The following is a 24,295-nucleotide window of genomic DNA, read 5'->3' as shown; positions in this document are numbered from 1 at the left end:
TTGTATGCCTCCTAGTTTACATAACTATGATTTTAACTTGATATCTATTTTTTGAACATCATAAGTTTAAAGAGTTGCAAAGAATGTGATTTCTTAGGTATTTTAAAATTTGTTTTTAGGGGCGCCAGGTGGCTCAGTTGTTAAGCATCTGCCTTCGGCTCAGGTCATGATCTCAGGGTCCTGGGATCAAGTCCCACATTGGGCTCCCTGCTCAGTGGGAAGCCTGCTTCTCCCTCTCCCACTCCCCCTGCTTGTGTTCCTGCTCTCGCTATCAAACAAATAAATAAAAAAATCTTAAAAAAAAATAATAAAATTTGTTTTTAAAAAAGCATCACTCTTTTTTAAAAAAAGTATCCAATTAAATATAAATACTATGGTGACTTGGTATCTACTTTTATCTATTTAAAAATTGTAAAGACAAATTGTTCTTAAGTAATTAAAAATTTTACATGTTCCTTTTTCTCTTTGACCTGGTGTTTCTGTTCCATTTCTTCCTAAAATTTTATACTGATGTAATTTATTTTATGCTAGACTGTTTATATAGATCCACTCTCATACTTTTCTGTATCAAAGATATGTATGTAAATTTAAATCTCATATTTACAAAATCTGTGGTCATAAATCTATTAAAAAATTCTTTCAAGTTGATCATTACAATTACTAATAACATACAATCGAAACGAATATACATATGTGGTATTTTGAAGGAATACTATTAATGTGAAGAGTAAAATTTTATTAAAAATGTATCTTATCATTAAAAATATTTATCTTAATGAAATGGAATTTTTATTTTATTAGTTTAGATATTCCTTGATGAGTATTACTTATTCAGGGTTCAGTATCAATTCTATTGTATGCTTCCCTTTCATAGGTGTAGGTACTAAGAAACCTTTATATAAATAGATAGGAATGGAAGGAGCTTTTTTATAGCAATGTATCTTAATTTTTTGTACTCCTTCAGAATTATATGCCCCCAATCACACAGTAGCCTATTATTAAAAATTATTTATAATTATCTATCAGCTGGCAACTTAATTAGGTTATCCTTCAATTCTATTGAAAACAAAGAATTATAAACAATCTGCCTTTTCTGATCCATCTTCTTAACACCAATATTTGGAATTATCTGTTTGTAACTGTTCCAGAGGCGTTTATTTTCTCCCTAGAAGAATATAAAATCCTAAGATTCGGGAGATGCATGCCTATTGTAAAGTGAGGGATGTGTGTGAAAAGGGAAGTAAAAAAAGAGAATCTGCTCCTCTTAGGTGCCTTCTGAGGCAGATCAATTTGAAGGAAAAGTATGTTTAGAAGCTGAGGACCTGTGCCCATGCACCCTTTTGGAAAATGTTCATGCCACCTCCAAGTGTATGTGTACCTCAATTTGAAGACCTCTGGCCTAGGCTGCTCTAATAACTCATCTGATCTTCTTGCTTCCACTCTCAGCCTTGTGGAATCCATTTTCCAACTAGTAGCCAGTCTTTTAAAAACACCATCAGCGAATGTCATGCACTGATTAAACTCTTAATGGTTTCCACCATTCTTAAAAAACCACAAACTTCTGGCCACCCCTATGTAAGGTCCTGCATGCCTTGCACTGCTCCCATCCCTCAAGTCATACCAGTCATCCTCATACATGTCCAGTGCTGTCCACCTTACTGCCGTCACAAACATTGACTCCTCCCCACTCTTCACAGGGCAGGCTTCTCACCCTTCAAGACCCAGGTTAAATATTACTTTCTCAGAGGACCCTCTCTGAGCACTCAATCAAAAATAGGTTCTAACCTCTCCAAATTCCACCAAATTATTGTCTATTACAGAAAACCCATTCCTATGTTTTATAGCACTTTGTGATAACTTGTAATTAAATGGGTTTTTTGTTGGATTAGTGTCTGTGCCCCTCTGCAGACTGTAAGCTCTCTTAGGGGAGAGACCACAGCTGCTTTATTCATCACAATGTATTACCCCAGACTACCAAAGCACCACTGGATACTCAATAAAGATCTGTTGAATGAATGAATGAATGAATGAGCAAGCAAACTCATGAAAAAATACTGTGATTTGCTTAAAATGCTTCAATAGTTCTCCACTGCCTTGAACATAAAATTAAACGCTGGAGCACAACATGAGACTAAACATGCTTCAGCATGATCAGATTGTATGCACTTTCCCCTCCCTACCATAGATCATGCCATACATATTTATCCTGAACTATAGCTACTAAACACTATTTAAAGTTTCCCAGATGCTTCCAGCTTTCACATATGCTGATCCCTCTACACAGAATATGGTGAATATCCTGCCACCTCCTTTTTGCTTAATTCTTTCTTTTTAAGACTCAGCTCATGCATTAGTCATCTCCTCCAGGAAGCCTTCTGTGCATCTCTCCAATCTGGATCACATGCCTGCCCCTCCTCTTCTACTCTCAAAGCTCTCTATTCAGATCACTACCATGGCACTTATCAAACTGAACCATAATTACAGGTTCATTCTTCAGTCTTTCCAAATAAACAATGAACTTCTTGAGGCAGAGGCTGCCTTTATTATCTATTTCCAGTGCCTAGTGTAATATCTGGAAAACTACAAGGTATTCAATAAATGTTTGCGAAAAGGGTAGCATTAGTAAAAGGGTAGCATTAGTAAAAGGGTCATTATTTTCTGAGCATTACTGCCATTTAATTTAAAAAATGAGAAATACAATTTACTGTAAATGTTCAGACCAGTACAGGACTATGTTTATATGGCCAAAGAATAAACTGTCAACTCTGGGAACAGCTAAAAGAAAGAAGGCCATGGGAAGGACTGGGGAGTACAATTATACAATTATAGTTTTATTAGCACAAGTCTTCTACGGGCTTCCCAGTTACGAGTGATGCTTCAAGAGTGGTGACTTGTTCTGTTTGAGAAAGTATTGGGGTATCATGGTGATAAGTGCTGTATAACTGGGTAGATTTGCAGCCAATAGAGAATTTAATAAATCTTTAAGAAGGAAAAAAGATGGGACACTTGGCAGATGCCAACTGCAGTGTGGACCCCACTCACTCATGCACCTTGCTCCATTTCCTCCACGACTGTGTCTGACAAACCAGACATGGCTGAGGATAAGAAATTTGATTAAGCTGAAATGGAAGAAGACAGAAACTCAAGAAAAAATCCACTGCCTTCAAAAGTAACAATGAAACAGGAGAAGCAAAGAAGCGAATCATAATGAAGCAGGTACCACCAATGTGCACTACACATTCCATAAGCACTGCCTTCTTATTTTACTTTTTTTAAGCTATTTAACTTTGTAAGACGCAGAGGCTGGATCAAATTTAAATGACTCTACTGTCCATTTTCACAATAAAGAATCAAGAACTACTGACAGTGAAGGCCAAGCCTGGCTCTCCCACCTGCCTGTCTGGCTGGCAGCGAAGGAAAAGAACTTGAATGTTGAAGGAAGAAGCTGGGTACTCTATGAGACCCAGAGTGAAAACCAAGCAGGTCCAACATGTCCCGTTGGGCTATAAAATGCCATTTATTCAGAGTTCCATTTTTTGCTGTTGTTCAAGTGATTTTAATTATTAGAATGCACAATACTTAATATGCAAATATCTGGGGAAAATTTTTAAGATAAAACCCTAAAAAATGTGCATTGAGGGCGCCTGGGTGGCTCAGATGGTTAAGCGTCTGCCTTCGGCTCAGGTCATGATCCCGGGGTCCTGGGATCCAGTCCCGCATCGGCTCTCTGCTCAGCGGGGAGCCTGCTTCTCCTCTGCCTCTCTCTCTCTCTCTTTCTGTCTCTTATGAATAAATAAATAAAATCTTTAAAAAAATGCTCATTGATCTATAACTACCTGCAAATCATAGGTAAAACCTTATGATCTTCTAGGTCAAAATTTATACTTAACATACAAGCCAAATAACATCAAAATGGCAATTAAAAAAAAAGAGTACCACTATTAAAAACTGAGCTTTTAAAAATAAAAATCAGAACTGATGTGCAAATTTTAGTTACATTGAGAGGATATATCTTTATCAATGCTCAAAACATTAAGAAATACTCTTTAGGAACAGATATAAACCCAGCTTACTGAGCCACAAGAAAATGTCTTATTTAGAGGCATTTTTTAAAACTTTAGTTAGCAATGTAGTTGCAAAAGCCTTCTTCAAAAAATAAACTTACTCTTAGTGAAGATATTTAAAACATTCTTTTCAAGTAAAAAAAAAAAGCATTTCAAAAATTTAAGTTTATAGCAGCACTGCTGAACTAAGGACATTGCTCCCTACCACCTCACAATTCTGAGACTTAAGAGAACAGATTTTACTCTAGTCTCATTTTAAGAAAATGGACTCTCACATTCAACAAAACCTGCTTAAACTTGAGCAGAGGCAAGTTTCAGAAGAAGAAAATCCATGCAAAAAAGCACAAAGCAAAAGTAAAAGGAGCCCTTGGGTTTCCCCCGTGGGATTATTCACTTTCATTTCTCCATTTGACAACACAGGTTATAGGACATCTTCCTTTGTGGGATCACTATACAACTTCTTCATATATCAGGCATGGGCTCAATATGGAGCAGCATGTATTGGGAATAAAGAAACTATAAGGGGATCCTATAAGAAGAAAATTTTTCCTTTGTGAGTTTTCCCCTCTCAAACTTTAAAAGGCTCTGTATTTTATTTAAGAGAGATTATTCCCAAATAATTTTGCTTTGCTCTTTAAGCAATCAAGAGATACAGATATCCTATTTTTTTAAATTTTATTATGTTATGTTAATCACCATACATTACATCATTAGTTTCTGATGTAGTGTTCCATGATTCATTGTTTGCATATAACACCCCGTGCTCCATTCAATGCGTGCCCTCTTTAATACCCACCACCAGGCTAACCCATCCCCCCACCCCCTCCCCTCTAAAACCCTCAGTTTGTTTCTCAGAGTCCATAGTCTCTCATGGTTCGTCTCCCCCTCTGACTTCCCCCCCTTCATTTTTCCCTTCCTACTATCTTCTCTCTCTTTTTTTTTTATTAACATATAATGTATTATTTGTTTCAGGGGTACAGGTCTGTGATTCATGAGTCTTACACAATTCACAGCGCTCACCATAGCACATACCCTACCCAATGTCTATCACCCAGCCACCCCATCCCTCCCACCCCCCACCACTCCAGCAACCCTCAGTTTGTTTCCTGAGATTAAGAAATATCCTCCTTCTAACAGAGGGAGTTATTTCTTCTCAGAGGCTAAATTTAGATAGGAGATAGGTAATTTTTGGACCTGAGTAAGATAATAAGAATAATGTCCCTAGCCAAAAAAAGCTTTACCCTTTTAAGATATTTCAAATGAATATTTGTAGACTACCTTGGTATATACAATTAATACATATAAGTAAAATTAACAGTGGAGTTAGAAGACAGAAAAAGATAAAAATAAGAACAGAAAATGACAGCAGGAAGGGACAGTGGATGTAATGGCCTCAGAAATATAAACATAAAAGCGGCTTCTTCATACCTTAAACCACTTAGAGCCCAAATGACTGGTCTCATGCAATATTTCACTCAACAGCTTCAGATAGGCAGTGAGTAGCAGAATGGTGGAAAAAAAGATAAACAGGAAAGAGAGAGAAAAAAAAAAGCATGCAATTAAAAGCAAATTATATATAGCCACTTTGGAAGACAGTTTTCACAGTTTCTTACAAAGCTAAATATAGTCTTACCATAAAATCCAGCAATTCCCAGGTATTTACCTAAATGAGTTGATAATTTATGTCCATACAAAAACCTATACATAGGGCGCCTGGGTGGCTCAGTTGGTTAAGCGACTGCCTTCGGCTCAGGTCATGATCCTGGAGTCCCAGGATCGAGTCCCGCATCGGGCTCCCTGCTCGGCAGGGAGTCTGCTTCTCCCTCTCCCACTCCCCGTTTGTGTTCCCTCTCTCGCTGTGTCTTTCTCTGTCAAATAAATAAATAAAATCTTAAAAAAAAAAAAAACCTATACATAAATGTTCACAGAAGCTTTATCCATAATTGCCAAACATTGGAAGTAATCAAGATGTTCTTCAACTGGAATAAACAAATTGTGGCATGTCTATACAATGGAATATTATTCAGAAGTAAAACAAAATTATCAGGCCACAAAAAGACATGGGCGCCTGGGTGGCTCGGTTGGTTAAGCGACTGCCTTCGGCTTAGGTCGTGATCCTGGAGTCACGGGATCGAGTCCCACATCGGGCTCCCTGCTCAGCACGGAGTCTGCTTCTCCCTCTGACCCTCCTCCCTCTCATGCTCTCTGTCTCTCATTCTCTCTCTCGCAAATAAATAAAACCTTAAAAAAAAAATTAAAAAAAAAAAAAAAAGACATGGCAGAACCTAAAATGCAAGGCTAAATGGAAAAACTCAGCCAGAAAAGGCTACATACTGTGTGATTCCACCTACATGACATTCTAGAAAAGGAAAAACTACGGAGACAGGAGAAAGATCAAGGATTGGGGAGATGGAGGAAGGATGAACAGGTAGAGCATAGAGGATCTCTGGGGCAGTGAAACTATTCTGTATGATACTGTAATAGTGAATACATGACATGATACATTTGGCAAAACTCACAGAACTGTATGAGATGAAGAGCGAACCAAAACGTAAGCTATGGACCAGTTAATAATGTATCAATACTGGCTCATCAATTCTAATAAATCTATCACACCAATGCAAGATGTTAACAATAGGGAAAACTGAAGTGGAGGAAGGAAAATATGGGAATTCCGTGTACTTTCTGCTCAACTTTTCCAGAAACTAAAAAATAAAACAAAACAAACCCCAAAAAACTGATCTAAAATAAGTCTATTATAAATAATACATAAACACATAAATATATAAAAATCTACCCCCCAAAAAAGCAAATTATAACTAGTTCACACAGTAAGACATTTTAAAAAACACATACTAGCAATTTATATGCCATAATGACGTCATGTTCATTAATTGCCAACATTTCTACATGACCCCCAATATGTAAGATTTGTCACTAAATAATGATCCCCAAGCAGAAAAAAAATCTTTAAAGAAAGAAAAAATGGGGACATTTTGAAAATAAAGGTAAGAATATAAAAAAGGTAAAATCAAGATAAAAGAAGATCCCTTTTCACCCTGGATCAATGACTGTCACCATCCCTTCTCTGAAGCTCTCTACTACCCAAGCTCTATTTAACTGTGTACCAGGAAATATTCAAATTAGAAGTGGACAAGGCATTTATGTAGGAACAGGGCACTGAAAGACACTGAAAGACTGTGAAGAGTTCCATTTTTCTTCAGTGTGGCTAAAAACTGTTTTTCTTTCTGTATTTAGCACTGAAGAAACCATAGGCTCACACTAACACAGTTATGAAGGGACTCCCTATGGCACACACTACACCATGTCTGCTTCCTTGCTATGCAACTACCTTAACTCACAAGACCACAGTGGTCTCATCATGGGGGTTCCCCAAAGGTTCAGGTTACCCTCTCACTGAATTTTTTACCTTTTTAGCAGGTAGAGTTCTCCAACAAAGAAATGGAAAGGAAACAATAACTGAAAAAATGAAATGTCATGAATCTCTGTGTAAGGGAGATTCAAAACCTCAAATCACACTTATACTAGGAATTGAGATTAGAGCCTTTGCTTGTTAGAACCATTTTTTTCCATTCACATTTCTCAATTTTAGTTATCCTTCCTAACAAAAAGTCAAAAGCAAGTGTACAGGGATCTAAAAGACAGAGAAGAATATATAAAGCAAACACCACACACAGAAGCAGCAGAACCCTTTAACAAGTCACTTCAGGGCTGAGGCATGCTGCCCCGGTGCTCTCAAATGTCACGATAACCATGTCCTTCATGCTTGCTATTAACCTTGTTAATACCTTGTTATAACTTTAACTGCTCTTTTGAACAAGGCAGGGTATAAAATAAATGAACTGTTTTTTAAATTTAACATTTAACTCAGAAATGTTTGTGTTTTCCCATTCAGTTTAAAAGCAGGATTGTGACCAGTCTTGGAACAAACAGACAAGTTCCATTTCATCTCACCAGATCCATGAGCATATACCACAGCTATATATGTGAAATAAATTCCAAATTACTAATGCAGAGACTCTTAACATGAGTCATTCTCATTCAACCTTATTTCAATTCTTTTTTAGGTTTAAATACTTACACCTGATGAAGTGCTTTTGAAACCCTATAAACACATGTACAGTTTACCTAAACTATACTGGTTGGGTTTTACCTTTTGTTTAACCAGCAACATTGCCAGTAACTGTATAAAATTGCAGACCTGTTTTTCAGCACTGGTCCTGGCTGACTCCTCTTGTGCTAGCACCATTTCTCGCTCTGCAGTTATCTGTACACTTTCTCTTAGTGCTTCTTCCAGCTCTTCAATCCTGTCATCCTTCTTACGGAGACTGTCCTGGAAAACGATGGAAGACTAGGTGAAGTAGACTAATTAGTTAACGCAAGGAGAGACTATTTATCAAGAAAGGACTATTTGCTTATGAAATATTCTTACTTTCAGAAGTAAATCCAAGCCAGAAAGACATGTTCACAGAGGAAAGAACAAGGGAAGAAAAGAAGTATAATAGGAGGTTGGAGAAGTAGATTATTAAGAGCAAAAGGTCAAGTTAGTTAAGCAAGAGAAATTAGTGATGGATTTGTTCTCTGTAACAGAGAGACTAAAACTGTGTTAAGCAGCATAGGCAGCAAGGGCTTGATTACTTAAAAACACAAAGCTGTTTTTTGAATTACTTTCTAAACTGGGCTTTAAGCCAGCTTTGATGAAGCCTAAGTAATAAGACTCAATACCAAAACAGTCTCTCCCTGCAAAGTTCAGCCCTGATGAAAAGTTAGATAAATAGCATGATTTTTCAGATTATATTCTTCATATAGACAATTGTTAGCAAACTAATTTAGGAAAAAAAAAAGTAAATGAAAAAGAAGGTGGTTTCCTAATGATTTCAAGACATCAAAGTTTTCTCTTAATCTCATATGAGAAAACTAAAAATGGTAACTGGATGTAAGTGATCGGGCTAAGGATGAGTAAATTAGTTAGCCAACCAATTCCCACTAACCTTGATATTCTAAATAAGCTTAAGAATTAACTCCTGGGAAGGTAAATATGGATTTCTATCAGAAAGACAAAATCCAACAGAACTTTAAGAACATGTAAGAAAGGAAATATCTTAAAATAAGAAGGATAAATGAAGCAGAGTTCAAGCAGTATTAAGAATTAGATTCATCAGGTTATTATTAAGCATTTCCTCTTTGAATTCTTCTAGAACCAAAAGATTAAAAAGAAAGCGCTGCCTTTTATTAACACAATTAAATTAAAAACAAAAGAACAAGAGTTACTGAAACATTCTCCAACTTTCAGAGTACTTGTATCAGTAAAAGATATCAAAGGATTTTATCATTCATCTATGCAACTCTCATTTAATTAGACTGTAGTTCACTTTTATAAGTGCAAGGCACAGAAAGTCCTTTCTAACAACTTTGCAGAAATCCAGAACTCGAAATCTGTCAAAGGTAAGTCAGATTCTTCTCCCAGCACTGAAAGAATATCTTCCTATTTAACATCTTTCATAATAAAAAGTTGACAAATTTTTTATTCTCTCTCATTTTTCTCAACTAAAAAAATGAGATTAAAAAAAGAATATTCACATTTCAGTAATGTAGGTCACGTTCATTTTTTTAAAGTGTTCATTCTTCAGGAGAAAATGTTATAAAATACCCTGATTTAGCCCCATAAGTAAGGTTCTGTCTTATACAGGGAAGTTTAGCTATATCAAAAAATGTTCTTTCTTGAAATCTTAATGCTTCCAGGTGGCCTCCCATGAGCAGCAAAGTGCAGCTTCCAAAACTGCAGAAGTTACTGTTGAAGGTTTCTAAAACAATGCCAAGCAGAGAGGGACAGGAAATGATGCCAACAGAAACAAAGGCCAAGGCAGGGCACCTGGGTGGCTCAGTTGGTTAAGCAACTGCCTTCGGCTCAGGTCATGATCCCAGCGTCCTGGGATCGAGTCCCACATCAGGCTCCCCCAGCTCAGCGGGGAGTCTGCATCTCCCTCTGCCTCTGCCTGCCACTCCCCCTGCTTGTGCACGCGCTCTCTCTCTCTGTCAAATAAATAAATAAAATCTTAAAAAAAAAAAAAAAAAAGCTCAGGTAGTTTCTTTTGATTCAAAGAATATGAAATCCAACAGAAGGATTATGTGGAAAGAGACAGATGCAATCGTCAGTGAGTTCAGTCCTCTCAAAATCTCCAACGAATAACTTTATTTGTAGTAACATGGGATTCTGAATTACAGATTGCTGTAAACAAAAAGAAACATGAATGTTTCCCATTATCAACTGGTTCTAAATAACTCATTATTATGTTTTTGTCCAGTCTGTGATATTCTTTACTCTTACACTGTCTTTGGGAGATCTCCTGAGAGGCTTGTGTTATTCTAACCTAAACTGAGGCTGAAAAACTTATCCCAGATAACTTCCCAGAAGCTATTTCAAACAAACAGGATTATCTGCTTTTCTGCATGGGCTGAAAAATAGCTTTGTGGCTTTATCAGTAAAACTTTTTTTAGAGAGAGGATACTTAGTAATTTGTCATAATGCAGATAATCAGGGCAGGTTTTCATATTGAAAGTTTCATCAAAACCAGTACTAAAATCAGAGTCAACCAGATGAGCTCTGTGTACAAGGCCATTTATTTAAGAAAAGTTTTCTGGACTTAATGGTAAAGGCTGGCTCAAAATCTGTGTCCATAATAAGGACAAAGAACGAAAGTCAAGAAATACCACAAATAAAAAGCAGAAAACTGTTAAATAATATTTATGAAATACTATAAATTATATAACTTATAATTACAATACAATTTAAAATCAATGTAAAATGGGGGGCACCTGGGTGGCTCAGTCGTTAAGCATCTGCCGTCTGCTCAGGTCATGATCCCAGGGTCCTGGGATCGAGCCCCGCATCAGGCTCCCTGCTCCTCGGGAAGCCTGCTTCTCCCTCTCCCACTCCCCCGCTTGTGTTCCCTCTCTCGCTGTGTCTCTCTGTCAAATAAATAAATCTTTAAAAAAAAAAAATCAGTGTAAAATGGTGGCAACAAAAGAATGAAGACAGCGAATATTCTCATCACCTTCAACACCAAAACCAACAAAGTCCATAACTACTTAATCCATCTAGTGAGTAAAATGTGGCTCCAATCTTATTTTCGGAATCTTAATAGATATTTGCTAAGGTAAACCAAGGAAGTTTCCTTTGTACTGAATTACACACCTTGAATCTGATTCATTTAATAAAATATTGAGCCAATGCCAGAAGTGAATAGAATCTTTTAGTTCTACAAATACTGGAGTTCTAAGCACACTGCTAGATCATATTTAAAATTATCCTTCCTTGTTCTTGCACTTTCAGTGAAAATAAAACACATTTTCTATACTTAGACTATAATATGGGTATTCTACCTTTTTTTTAAGTTTAGAATACTAGAGAAAAGATTTTTAAGTTTTAGAAAGGCCAAAAATGACTGCCCACAAAAAAAAAATTGGAAGGCACTGGAATTTTTTATGTAAACACAGAGAATCAGAAGACAACTGAAGTAATGCCTTCAAAATTCTGAAGGAAAGATGCTTTCTGATCTAGAATTTTATATACAAACTATCAATCAAATGTAAGGGAAGAATGCAAAGTCTTAAAAAATTTACCTCACATCACGGACTCTCAGAAAGCTACTAGAGATGTGCTCCATCAAACTTAAGAAGTCAACCTAGAAAGAGGAAGACATGGGACCCAGGAAAAAGGGGATCTACCACAAATGAGTAGTGAAAGGAACCACAAGGGTAACCGTAAGCCTAGAGAATAAAGAGAACTCAGAGGAGAGGACAGAAACTCAAGGAAAGATGTTTCCAAGAAAAAAAGTGGATGAATAGATTACGAGATTAATAAATAAGGGATGATGTATTCTATAATAGTACCAACATCAAGAGGAATGTTATAGTAGGAGAAAGGAATTTGGGAATAAACTGGTGATATGTATACAAATAAATAATAAAACAAATTTAAAAAACCCCAAAGCTATTGTTACCACCAGGAAAAACCAGAGTACAGTAAAGGAAATGTAATCATAATATACTATGTGCCTGAGACATAATAATGTAAAACTTGTATTAGAAAGACAGAAAGAACGAAGTGTGTGTGGTGATTTGCTTAGAAAGGCTAATTCCTCATCATTCATAATAAGAAGTCAGTAGATAACTAATGTCCAAATAAGAAAAATAAGAAAACAACAGTATAAGAATGTCATTTGGAGAGGTGGAAGTAAACAGCAGGAGAAACAAGCAAAAAAGTTGAAAGCATGCTTGTTGTCTCAGGGGAGCAGGAATCCAGGTTAGACAAGAATGAGGTAGAGGACAATCATTATTATAAGCCATGTAGTATTATGTCACTTTGTAAATGATATAAATAAGCATTGTTCAAACAAAAATTCAAAATCAAATTTTAAAATGTTGCAAGAAAAGCACATACTGTGAATAAATTAATAAGAACACATGAATTTCTAGAAATAGTTATAAATGTGGTAACCAATTCAGGTATGGATACTCTAAACATATGGGTTAACTACTTACTGGAAAGAGGAGAGACTGGGCAAATATATCTCAAGACAGTGACAATGGTGAAAAAAACATGAATTTCAAGTCACTCTCTTCCTCGGTTTTTTATTCAAAAGTTGAATTTCTTCACGCAAATTATTTGCATAGCAGGTCAAAATTATGAGAAATTCTTTTCCAGTCTTTAGGTAACCATGGAATATTCTAATAAGAACATTTTTTTGAAGAGATAAAATATTGCAATAAATTCTGCTATTATTCTGAAAATACCTAAAGCTTAAATATCCCAATAGCATATGTATAAGACACAGCACCAAACCAAGAGCTTTGAAAATTGTCCCCTATCCCCCTTTCTGTGCAGTTTTCTTTTCTTTTTTTTTTTTTTTTAATACCTATCAAAATAGTTGTGAGTAGATTTTGGTGATACGAGTTTGACACAAAATTCTAGTGACAAAAATTTACACTGCACTTAATGGTGTATTTTGGTTTGAAGGAAGAGAAAAATCTCTAATCTATTCAATGTCTAAACTTCGAGTAGAAGAGGTGACAGTTATCACCCACTTCTCTGAATATGTGTGAGCCAATAATATGTCAGTAAAGTATAGATCTGCAGAAACTGCAAATCACAAAGGAGTTCGTATACTTCTGCTCTTGGTAAACACAGGCTGGAGGAACTAAGGGGATGTGCTGAAACCCCTGGGAAGTGCTTCTTGGTGACTCAAATAGTGACAGTGATTACACCAGGTACATCCTAAGGCTTCGACTATATGCTATACAAATTTAATTCTACTTTCTCTTTTAAAAAGTCCACATTCACCAGTCTTCAAGATAAATCATGAGGCAGTCCTGCTATTCTAAGACTGTAATCACAGAGAAAAGAAAAGTACACAGAACCTCCAATATCTCTAATCCTTTCTATTCCACAGGTTTGAAGGATCTGAGATATTCAGAAAGTAGAGGGTGACTTACTGGAAACTAAATATAGACAGAGATTAAAGTTAAGGTATGACATGGCACACTTTAGTTTGAGGAAATCATTCCTGTTGTTTATATGCATTACTGACTTGCTGCTTTAGCTTACAATTAAATCCTAACTTCTTCAGCTAAATACATTATTTGTGCTGTCCAATACAGTAGCCACATGTGGCTACTGAGCACTTAAAATGTGGTTAGGCTAGACTGAGATGTGCTAAAAATACACACTAAGTTTTGAAGTACAAAAAAAGTGAAACAATAATCTTCACATTGATTATATGTTGAAATGATAATATTTTGGATATACTGAATTAAATAAAGTACATTATTAAAATTATTATGTTTCCTTTTTAAATGGTTTTTTAAATGAAGCTATTAGAAAATTCAAAATTATACACGTGCCCACATTTCTATTTCTGCCAGACAACACAGCAATAACTAGAATGCATGTTATAAATTCATCTCTTGGGGTGCCTGGGTGGCTCACTCAGTTAAGCACCTGCCTTTGGCTCAGGTCATGATCCTGGGATCCTGGGACTAAGCCCAGCACTGAGCAGGGAGCCTGCTTCTCCCTCTCCCACTTCCTCTGCTTGTGCTCTCTCACTCTGTCAAATAAATAAATAAAATCTTTAAAAGAAAATAAATTCATCTCTTTTCTTAGCTCACAGCCTATTAACATACAAATATGAGTTACATAGGTGAGAATCCTTATGGCAAACTGCCTAAAGTTCTAACAATCTAAAGCACTGAAAATTATTGCAGTGATAACATTAATAAAACAATTCAAATAGTATTAACTTTCTGCCAACAGAGAAAACCAAACTGGATTTGAAGGAAAAAAACCTCAATATATGGCATATCACTTTAATACCTAGGATATAAAGTGCCTGTATTAGTTGTTTACTGTTATATAACAAGTTGCCTCAAAACATAGCAGCTTAAAACAACAGTGAACATTTTTTATCTTGCACAGCATCTGTGGGTCCAGAACTCAAAAACAGCTTAGATAAACAGTTCTGGTTCCAGGTTCTCTCATGGGGTTAGAGTCAAGATGTCAGTCAGGATTCAGTCCTCTGCTTCCACTTACATGGTTGGCAAGTTGGTGATAGCTATTGGCAAGGGGCCTCTGTCCTCTCCACAGGGCTACTTGAGTGTCATTATGATATGGCGCCTGGCTTTCCTCATAGCAAGTGATCCAAGAGAAGAAGGCAGACACATCAGTATCTTTTATGATCTAGCTTCAGAAGTCACATACCACCACTTCTGACATTTTCTATTGTTCACACAGACTAATCCTGATACAATGTGGGAGAGGACTACACAAGGGCTCAAACACCAGGAGGTAAGGATGATCTGGGGCCATCTTGGAAGATGACTATCGTAGTATGCTAGAGTATACTTCCAGCCTAAGAAAACTGAATTATCAACAAAGCAATGAGACATGAAAACAGTGATTATCAAAACTGCTTCTGAGAGAAAAATACCTGTTAGGATAACAGGGTGTTTACTAGAAAGACAGAGCTTTTTTTATGAGGTTATATTAAAATGGAACCAAATGACACTAGATTACCTAATATGTAAAAGGCAGAGATTAAAGATACTACACAAAATTAGGATATCCACTGGATATGAGATCAGCAAAATATGCATTTTGTCAAAAATTATTCAGCATAAAACCTGTAACCGGACTGAGTTCTAATGAAATATTTTCTTACGATTATGGTAAAAATGAAGAGGATTCTGACTTAATTTGCTAGTAGTTCAGTAGTAAGAATACTCGATGATATGCCAATCAATCAAAGGTCAACTGGAAAAAATTACTGGGTGGTTGTTTAAAGAGCTATATATAATAGAAGTTATTAATAAGTTCAGTCCTCACATTTTAGCAAAGTTCCTTTCTTTGGGGAATAAACCCATTTTTTCGGAAATTATGAGAATGAAGTATTCCTGGTCTTGTTGGCCCCCACTGACTAAAGACCCTCCTTAAATCCTGTTCCCTTATGAATTCTCATTATAATTGGTTTTACTCTTAAGAGGCAAAAAATCACAAAATTTAGCAAAAAACAACAGTCTAATCTAAAATTACAAAGAGGGGAATTATTTGTACTGTTTGGAGTTACCCAATTTTCTAGCCCTCATTATTTAGAAAAATATCAAATTGGCAGCATGGGGGAGAAAAACTACATAGAGAAAGAAACTACAATTTCATTCACCTGTTCTAACCTGGAATTTCATTCTATTTAATCAATTTAGGCAACCCAAAATTTAGACATGTACTGTGTGCCACAGACAAGTCACTTAAAAGCTACCTGGAGACAGGAAAGGAACATGCTTTACCATTTGAAATAGTTCGTATCACTAAAAATGAAAGCAGTATCTTTAGAATTTTACTTCAACTGCTATTAATTATGTTTGCACTCATCAAAACTAACACAGACCAGTTTTCCTACCACTAGATTAGGTGCTGAAACCTACTTACTATGCCAACTACACTTATCAAATAAGGTTAAATAAAACCACTTCATTTACAGAGTATAGGGCTCAAAGCAGGGGGTTTGTGCGACTAGTTTTGGGGGGATGGTAGGGGGAGAGAGGAAGTGGGAAGCTACCAAAATATTCTTCATATCCTTAAATAAGAAGACTCCTATAGTCGAATGAGATTAGGGCAAAAGCTGTGACAGCTGTAACTTTAGGCACATTAACAAGAAGACTGGATTCTAGCAAATCCCATACAACTACTAACTCTCCTAATACACTCATCTGAACTTTGCTTCTTGACATCAGCTCTGTCACTGCAGCTTTAAGGCTCTAGTCTCCAATGCCTTTCCTTCAAATCAAACATTCAAGAAGAACAGTGAGGGCAAAACAAACATTAAAAAATAATTTTTTGCTCTCTTCACACATTGCCCTCAAAATTAAAAGGAAAAAAGGTTCAATACTACAGTAACATAAAAAGAAATCACTTGATAATGACAGAGCTTATGAAGCTTTTCCCTTTGTCAGCAGCAGAGGGAAAGTCACTGCAGATCTCACGTAGATTATCCAAGGTAACCCAGCCTCCCCTGTTCCCCATCCCTTTCTCAATTTGGACTCTGCCTTGATTATGGAGGTCATTTCTTTGGGTTAATATATTAAGAGCTGCTTCCTTTGGAGTAAACACCACTTACCGAAAAGGCTTTAACACATTGTGAAAGATATTAATATTAGCTGCTATCCATTATCCTTAACGTAAAGAGACAGTAATTCCTTATTACCTCCCCCCCCCCGCAACTGCTTACTCTTCCTCCCTTTTCTCCACCCTCCAAGCAAACACACAGAGCAGAAGATTGCATTAAAATCATTCAACATATCAGAATTCAATTACCAACTACTCATATGCTTACTGGGGGAAAAAAACTGAAGCCAGATGCATTGATGAAGTCAATTTTAAGAAAAGAAAGCTAGCCTAACACAGAGACAGAATTTGGTTATACACCAACTACTTTTTATTTTAAGGAAATGCTTTGGGTTAAAATTTATGACACTTTTATATATATAACATATATAACACTTGGGTTAAAATTTATGACAGACAATCTTTCCCCCTCCTGTCCAAAGTCCCTTAAATATCTCCCCTGTTTAGAGAACTCTGTTACAACCTTAACTGTTAAAAATCAAAGTCAAACAAGAGGAGAAGGATTTCATTAAAGAAGGGGAAATATATACATATAAAATGATGCTTTTACATAAATAACTTTTACAAGAGCATATAGTACAAATACCCCATGTAGATGAGGCAGGTTCTTATCCTAAAAATTCTGGGAGCTGGGTATCAGAAACTTGAGCAAGGACACAGGCTTTGCCTAATCTTACTGTACGTACATCTTCTTTGATCAATAATGCTTATAAAAAGAACAAGCATAAATTTTCAAAGTCTTTACCAAAAATCCCAAAGATAATCTTTTACTTAAAATAATAAACAACCTATGTGGTCCATAAGAGGATGACTTTTGCCTTTGAGGTCTTGGCAAAGGGGATACATAGTGCCTGCTTCTGCTCTCTTAAAAAGAATCTTCTCGGACGACGGACTCTGAAAAACAAACTGAGGGTTCTAGGTGGGGGGGGGGGGGGGGGGAGGATGGGTTAGCCTGGTGATGGGTATTGAGGAGGGCACGTTCTGCATGGAGCACTGGGTGTTATGCACAAACAATGAATCATGGAACACTACATCGAAAACTAATGATGTAATGTATGGGGATTAACATAAGAATAAAAAAAAAAAAAGAATCTTCTCGGAGACTTCACTTTCCAAATATAAAGTAGGAATTTCCACAACAACACAAAGGAAAGTATTAAACCATTCATTTCACTGAGATGAGGACACAGTACTTGTAAGAACTTTAGTGCCAGATGTAACTTTAACCACTCATTATTTTATGGAGAGCATTCTTATAATAAGCTAAAAGGATGTGGCTAAAAGTTTCCATAGAATAGGTATAACCTAACAGTAGGAAGCAGCTTAGTAGGCCACCTACACATGAATATTACCAAGAAACATTCCTTCAGTACATTCCACTGGCTATCAAATAGAATTGAATTTTGGCCAGAGAGAAAAGTAACTAGAGTCCATTTCAACACCGCAGAGTTCCTTAAACTGATTTTATGACTTGTTTTGCTTTTTTCTAAATGGTAAAAAGCAGCACAGTTTGGGCAAAAAGCTTTAAAAAATCACACACATGCCAACAACTTGAGTAGGTGCTTCACCTGCAGGAAAACCAGATTTTCAAGTTAATTCCAGGAACTATGCAAAAGGCTGTTAAAATGGATGCTAATTTTATGTATACTTTTCCAGTGTAATCCCTAACTCTATTTACTATTTGCCGAGAACACCATAAAAACCCACCTATGCCCATATTCTAGAGAGAAAAAAACCTGTCTTGCCAAGAAAAAAAATTAATTAAAGAGGAAGAAATGATATAGGATTATATCTTTAAATAGGTTGAGAATATCTGTTAAGAAACCAAAACTGATTTTTATAAGATCATTAATGTATCAGTGGTATCTAATCAGGTGACACATCACATACTATTTCTAGAAAGATATCAGACAATCTTAAGTTTTTTAAAGGTTTTCTTAAATAATTATCCCCATGGCCAATGTGAAAACCAAAGATAAGTAGTCTTTGTTTCAGAAAGGAAAAAAAATCTTACCAAAATGGAAGAATTTTCCTTTTTGATAGAGAAAATCCAATCAAATTTTAAAGAAAAACACAAAGGCTTCACTGATAATGCATCTAAAAAGAGAATATGCCTACATATATGTAAAGTTTCCCTATCTCTATTTCTATTGTTTTCACTTTCTTTGAACTTTATTCTTAATATTCATTGGTCTCAGGAGAGCTAACTCACAAGAGCCACAGTGTTCTTTCAGCAGCCATTAATCTCTGTGACAGTACCCTCTCTCAAGGTTAAATTCAAATACTTATTTTTGTTATAAATAAAAACAAAGCACTAAACCACTATTGATATGAGATTCCTCCCCTTTCAGTCTACTTTGTCGTATTAGAATATGACTAAAACTTGTAGTTTGGTCAAAAGACAAAGTGAGTATTACTACTTAAAGAATAAAAATATTTAAGGTAAATATTCTCAACTAACCAAAAACCCGACATTTCCTTTGTTAAAATATGCGAAGTCCTTAAAGGGTAACCTATGAAATTTTAGAGAATATTAGGATGCTAAATGTTGTAGCATCATACAAAGATTTTTTTTAATTTGTAACTAAACCTTTAAATTTTATTTTATTATTTATAACAATGATTATAGCTGTACTTAATGAACAATATTTCAATATTTCTGAAAAGAAATGTTTAAAAAGCCCTTAACCCAAAGCAGATATAAACTAGTTGAGAAGAGAAAGTGATTAAATCACACACGAACAATTATAAAATATTAAAAAGTAGAAAACAATAAAGTATAATTAAACACACAGGCTGAGGAATAAGGAATAAGACAATAACAAAACAGGGTGTAGAGGATCATTAACAAAGGTTCATTTAAGCCAGAATCTTAAAGTGGTAAAACTGGAAATCTAAAGAAAAAGGATTCTGTGTAGAAAAAGAGCCAGATTAGAAAATCAATAAACTATATTTAAGAAACATAAACACTATCAGCTTCTCTAGGATACAGTAGCTATGCTAGTAAGTATCTCACGTAAAAATGAGGTCAGAAATAAAGGTTTAGTTGATGGGAGATTCCAAAGGCCAGGCTAAGATGTTTGTGAACAAGGAGGGTTCTAGACATCTATTGATGCCACTGAAATCAATAAACACTTTTAGAGAGAACCGACTATGTACAAATGTACCAAAACCTGGTTGCCAAACTCAAATATGTTGGGGAAACAACACACAAATTACTAGTATATAATACAAAGTAAGCAAAAATAAGCTCTGAAATCAAAGCAGAAACAAAGTCTAATGGAATTACAACAGAGGGCCTGATTTATTCCAACTGTGAGGATTTAGGCAGGCAGCACAAAAGGGAGGGAGCATTTATCTGAACCTTAGAAGATGGGCAGGCTTTCAGCAGAGAGCTTTTCTAATCGCAACATCACCATCAGTCAATTCAGCTAAGATTATGCTTTCATATAATGTTTATTTAGGAAGGAAGCCCTTGTTGTTGGGATTTGCCTAGTTTCAGTTTTTTATACAGCAATTACTTAGGAACTGCACGATAACACACCTTGACATATCCAGCATATCACAGCACAGTGACAGTTCCATAATAGGCACTCAATAAATGTTTACTGAGGACAACTACAGATTATCCTGAAATCTTATTTAGCCAATTAAAGTAAAATATGGCTTACAAAAAATATTAATGAAACAACTCAGAACTAAATTTAATACAGAGCTAAGTTCTTGAGTAAGGAAAACAAAATTTGGCAAAATTAAATGCTGAGTATCAAGAAAGAGGCACTATAATTAAAAACATTGATAATAAGAAAGGCTCACTGCCAATATGTGCCGCATTGTTTTTATCATTCATGTCCTATATTGATGAATTTCAACTGGAATTGTAAAATAGTTTAGATGTCTGCATGGATCATACTAGAAACACTTTATTATTTTTTTTTTTTTTAGATTTTTATTTATTTATGTGACAGAGACAGAGAGAGACCCAGTGAGAGAGGGAACACAAGCAGGGGGAATGGGAGAGGGAGAAGCAGGCTTCCTGCGGAGCAGGGAGCCCGATGCGGGGCTCGATCCCGGGACTCTGGGATCATGACCTGAGCCGAAGGCAGACGCTTAACGACTGAGCCACCCAGGCGCCCCAGCCTGTTATATAATTTCAGATATAAAGATGCCAATTGAAACTTGTGAGCAATTAAATAATTTCCTATCAACAACCTATGAAATTGTTAGTAATGAAGAAAAATAAGACTCTCACGATACAAAATACCCTAAAATAATTTAAATTAAAAAGTAAAGGTAAGAGGCACCTGGGTGTCTCAGTTGGTTAAGCATCTGCCTTCGGCTCGGTTCATGATACCAGGGTCCTGGGATCAAGTCTCACATCGGGCTCCATGCTGAGCAGGGAGTCAGCTTCTCCCTCTCTCTCTGCCCCTTCCCCCGGCTGTGTGCACTCTGTCTCTCTCAAATAAATAAAATCTTTAAAAAAATATATAAGTAAAAAATGAAAGCCCAGAACAACTTAAAAATATTTGTAGATAAATATTTATGTGTTCCCAAAACAGGAATAAATGAACCAAAAAATGCCTGAGGAAAAGGCCAACATGGAGGGAGACATAACATTTGATTTACATTAACAAATGAAAATTTAAGACATGAATAAATACTTAGCCTCACTGGTAATCAGAGGAATATAAATTAAAACAAAACCTAAATATTTTCCATCCATCAGATTAGCATTTAAAAAAAAAGAGAGGAAGAGAAAATTGACAGTACTGACTGTTGTTGGCAAGAGGGAGGGAAAACTGGTATGCTGCTTTATCAAAAGGTGCTGCATTTAAGAAAATGTATACTATTCCTATAAGGACTATGCATTTTATAATCAATAAAATTTATATAAAAGATGAATGAAAAAAGAAATTAAAAACATGTCTGAAATGGATTTGTTATAAAGCCTAAAAATGGCTTCCACAGTTATAACTCCTCCAAATCTCTCCAGTAAAGATTTCATGATAATGCAACTGTGACACACTCTCTCATACCCAATTCGAAGTTGTAACGAGAGAAAAATGAAGCGGCAATGGCTTAGCAGTCTTAGCAGAAGTTTCAAAGGTTTCTAGCAAAGTTAATGATATTCTTCTCTAAAATTTAAACCTTCATTCTGACAGGCTAGAGATCCAGAAAGTCTCTGTTAAAATCATGGCTGAGCCACTTTGAAAACTGTGTGCATTTAGGCAAATAATTCAATTTCTCTGAGTCAGTTTCCTTATCTATAAAATATGTACAAAACCATCTGTCCCACAGGATCACTGTAAAGGTTAGAAACCATGAATGACCAAGGCCTAGGGCCAAGTACTGGGCCCATATGGGCACTTCTCATATCATCACTACTATTATTATGGACTCTAATTGCACCCTAATTTGTGAATAATTAGGTTTACACATCAATTATCACTCCACTGAAGTGAAAAAGTATAGTTTATAAATCCTGTATGACTATGAAACACGTTCTCTAAATTGAATGCTTAAAAAGGATGGAAAGAAAGAGGGAGAGGGCAAAATGGAAAAGACAGGGGAAAAGGGAAAAGAAGAATGAAAAACAAAGAAGGAAGTTAAACAGACACGGACCAGATTTAGCAATGCACTTTAATGAAGGAAAACGGTAAACAGTAACACTGACCATCCTAAAGCTTAAGAGAACCCACTCATTAAACTGACATTGAACTTACCAATTTAAATGCGATCAACTTGAAGCAAGGTGAACTTTCTCCTATGCTGAGGTGTCCTCACAAAGCTGTGGAATAAAACTTGCCTTTTCTATTTAAAGCCATTCCTTTATTGCTAAACAGTCGGTCTCAGAGGAAGGCAGCAAGCAGGGTTAGAAAGAGAAAAAAGAGGAGGATAAAGATGAAGAGGAAAACAACATGCAATTATGGATCAAATCTCTCCTTTCAGATCGTCCAGGTGTTCTAACCTGTAGTTGTTGGGAGCTGTCATTGAGATTATCCTCCCTTCGTCGAGCCTCCTCAAGCATCTGTGCACTCTTCTTCTTTTCCACCTGCTCCTTGTGCTTCAGATTTGCCACCTTCTTATTCTGGTCTTTCACTTGCCTATTGAAAAAGGGGAGAAAAGCCAAGCTTTTCATATATATGCATAGAGAAGAATATTTTCATTTACAAATCTATACCACCGACACCAAGTAACAGCTGAAAACCAACAAAGAATTCTTCCTGAAAGATTTTTCTAACAATTCAAAATTCTTTCCTACCAAGAGTAGCAAATTGGTAAAAATGATGTTTCAGAAACTAAGTTTTAGCATGTACTTTATGAAGCACAAGACCATAAAACAAAAGAAATGCATGGGATACTCTGAAGAAATCAATTCAGATATTTATGTTGGAAATAGGGAAAGGCTACCAACATCAATGCTATGAAACAGTAGAGTGGCCAATTAAGGTTTGGTAATCTAACACTAATTTTACTATTATTAAATATTTCAAACTTTCAAAAGACTATATATAATATATATGAATCTGAAAATAATGATGTAACAATCTGGGAACCCATCTTAAGCAACAAAAGATTATACGCATTTGTGAAGTTCCCAATCCTATTCCACTGCCTCCACGCTAAAATAAGAATTACTTATGGGGGAAGGAGAAAGATGGCAGAGGAGTAGGAGACCTAAATTTTGTCCGGTCCCAGGAATTCAACTAGATAGGGATCAGACCATTCTGAACACCTACAAACTCAACAGGAGATGGAAAAAAAGAATAGCAACAACTCTCTGAACAGAAAAGCGACCACTTTCTGGAAGGTAGGACGTGCGGAGAAGTGAATCCGAGGCGATAATCGGGAGGATAGATGGTGGGGGAGGGGGCCTCCGTCGGCTGCTTCTGGCAAGTGATAGAGCAGCAGAGCACAAAATCGGAACTTCTAGAAGTCGGCTCCACTGAGGGACGTCGCTCCAGTGAGTAAGCGGGGGGTGGAACCCTCGCAAGACAGTGTGGTCTCAGGACCCTCGGGGTCACAGAAAGACCGGGGGTGCCCAAGTGCGGCAGAGCTCCCAGGTATGGGAGCAGGGAAGCCAGCTGCAGAGACGGAGCCAAGGAGTGGGCTCTCAGCTCGGGGTTGCCATAAACCGTGATCGGCGCACAGTCGGGCCCCTGCTCTTCCAGCAGGGACCAAACAAGAGTCTCCCCTTCCTCCCCCAGGAGGAGCTGTGCGGGAGTGCACCGCAGGGATCTGCTGGGTTTGGAGACTCCACATGGGGTCGGGTGCCAGAGATAGAAACGCTCGGTCACAGGCCGGGTGAGCATGGAGTGCGGCCGGAGACCGGGGAGACAGGAGTGACTGACTGCTTTTCTCTGGGGGCGCACTGAGGAGTGGGGCCCCGAGTTCTCGGCTCCTCCGGGGCAGAGATTGGGAGGCCGCCATTTTCACTCTCGTCCTCCAAAGCTGTAGGGAAAGCTTGCAGGGAACAAAAGCTCCCAAGAGCAAACCTGAGCAGATTACTTAGCCCGGACCCAGCAAGGGCGGG

General features: G+C 36.7%; 1 protein-coding gene across 7 annotated transcripts in view; it reads right to left on the bottom strand.

The window, feature by feature from the left end:
- Positions 1 to 24,295, bottom strand: part of ERC1 (ELKS/RAB6-interacting/CAST family member 1) — a 555,561-nt gene that overhangs the window by 303,892 nt on the left and 227,374 nt on the right. For all 7 annotated transcript variants that reach the window (XM_054507254.2, XM_064591742.1, XM_045874103.3 and 4 more), the window contains 2 exons: positions 22,730 to 22,865; positions 8,287 to 8,418 (listed from right to left, as the gene is read on the bottom strand). In XM_054507254.2, coding sequence (XP_054363229.1) covers positions 8,287 to 8,418; positions 22,730 to 22,865 — 268 coding nt within the window. The remainder of the gene's footprint in view (positions 1 to 8,286; positions 8,419 to 22,729; positions 22,866 to 24,295) is intronic.

Source organism: Mirounga angustirostris, unplaced genomic scaffold, assembly GCF_029215605.1.
Source record: "Mirounga angustirostris isolate CCGP_5_RB_7025 unplaced genomic scaffold, mMirAng1.0.hap1 SCAF_5, whole genome shotgun sequence".
Lineage (NCBI taxonomy): Eukaryota > Metazoa > Chordata > Mammalia > Carnivora > Phocidae > Mirounga > Mirounga angustirostris.
The sequence above is the reverse complement of the archived record's forward strand: the minus strand, read 5'-3'. Positions and strand labels throughout refer to the sequence as shown.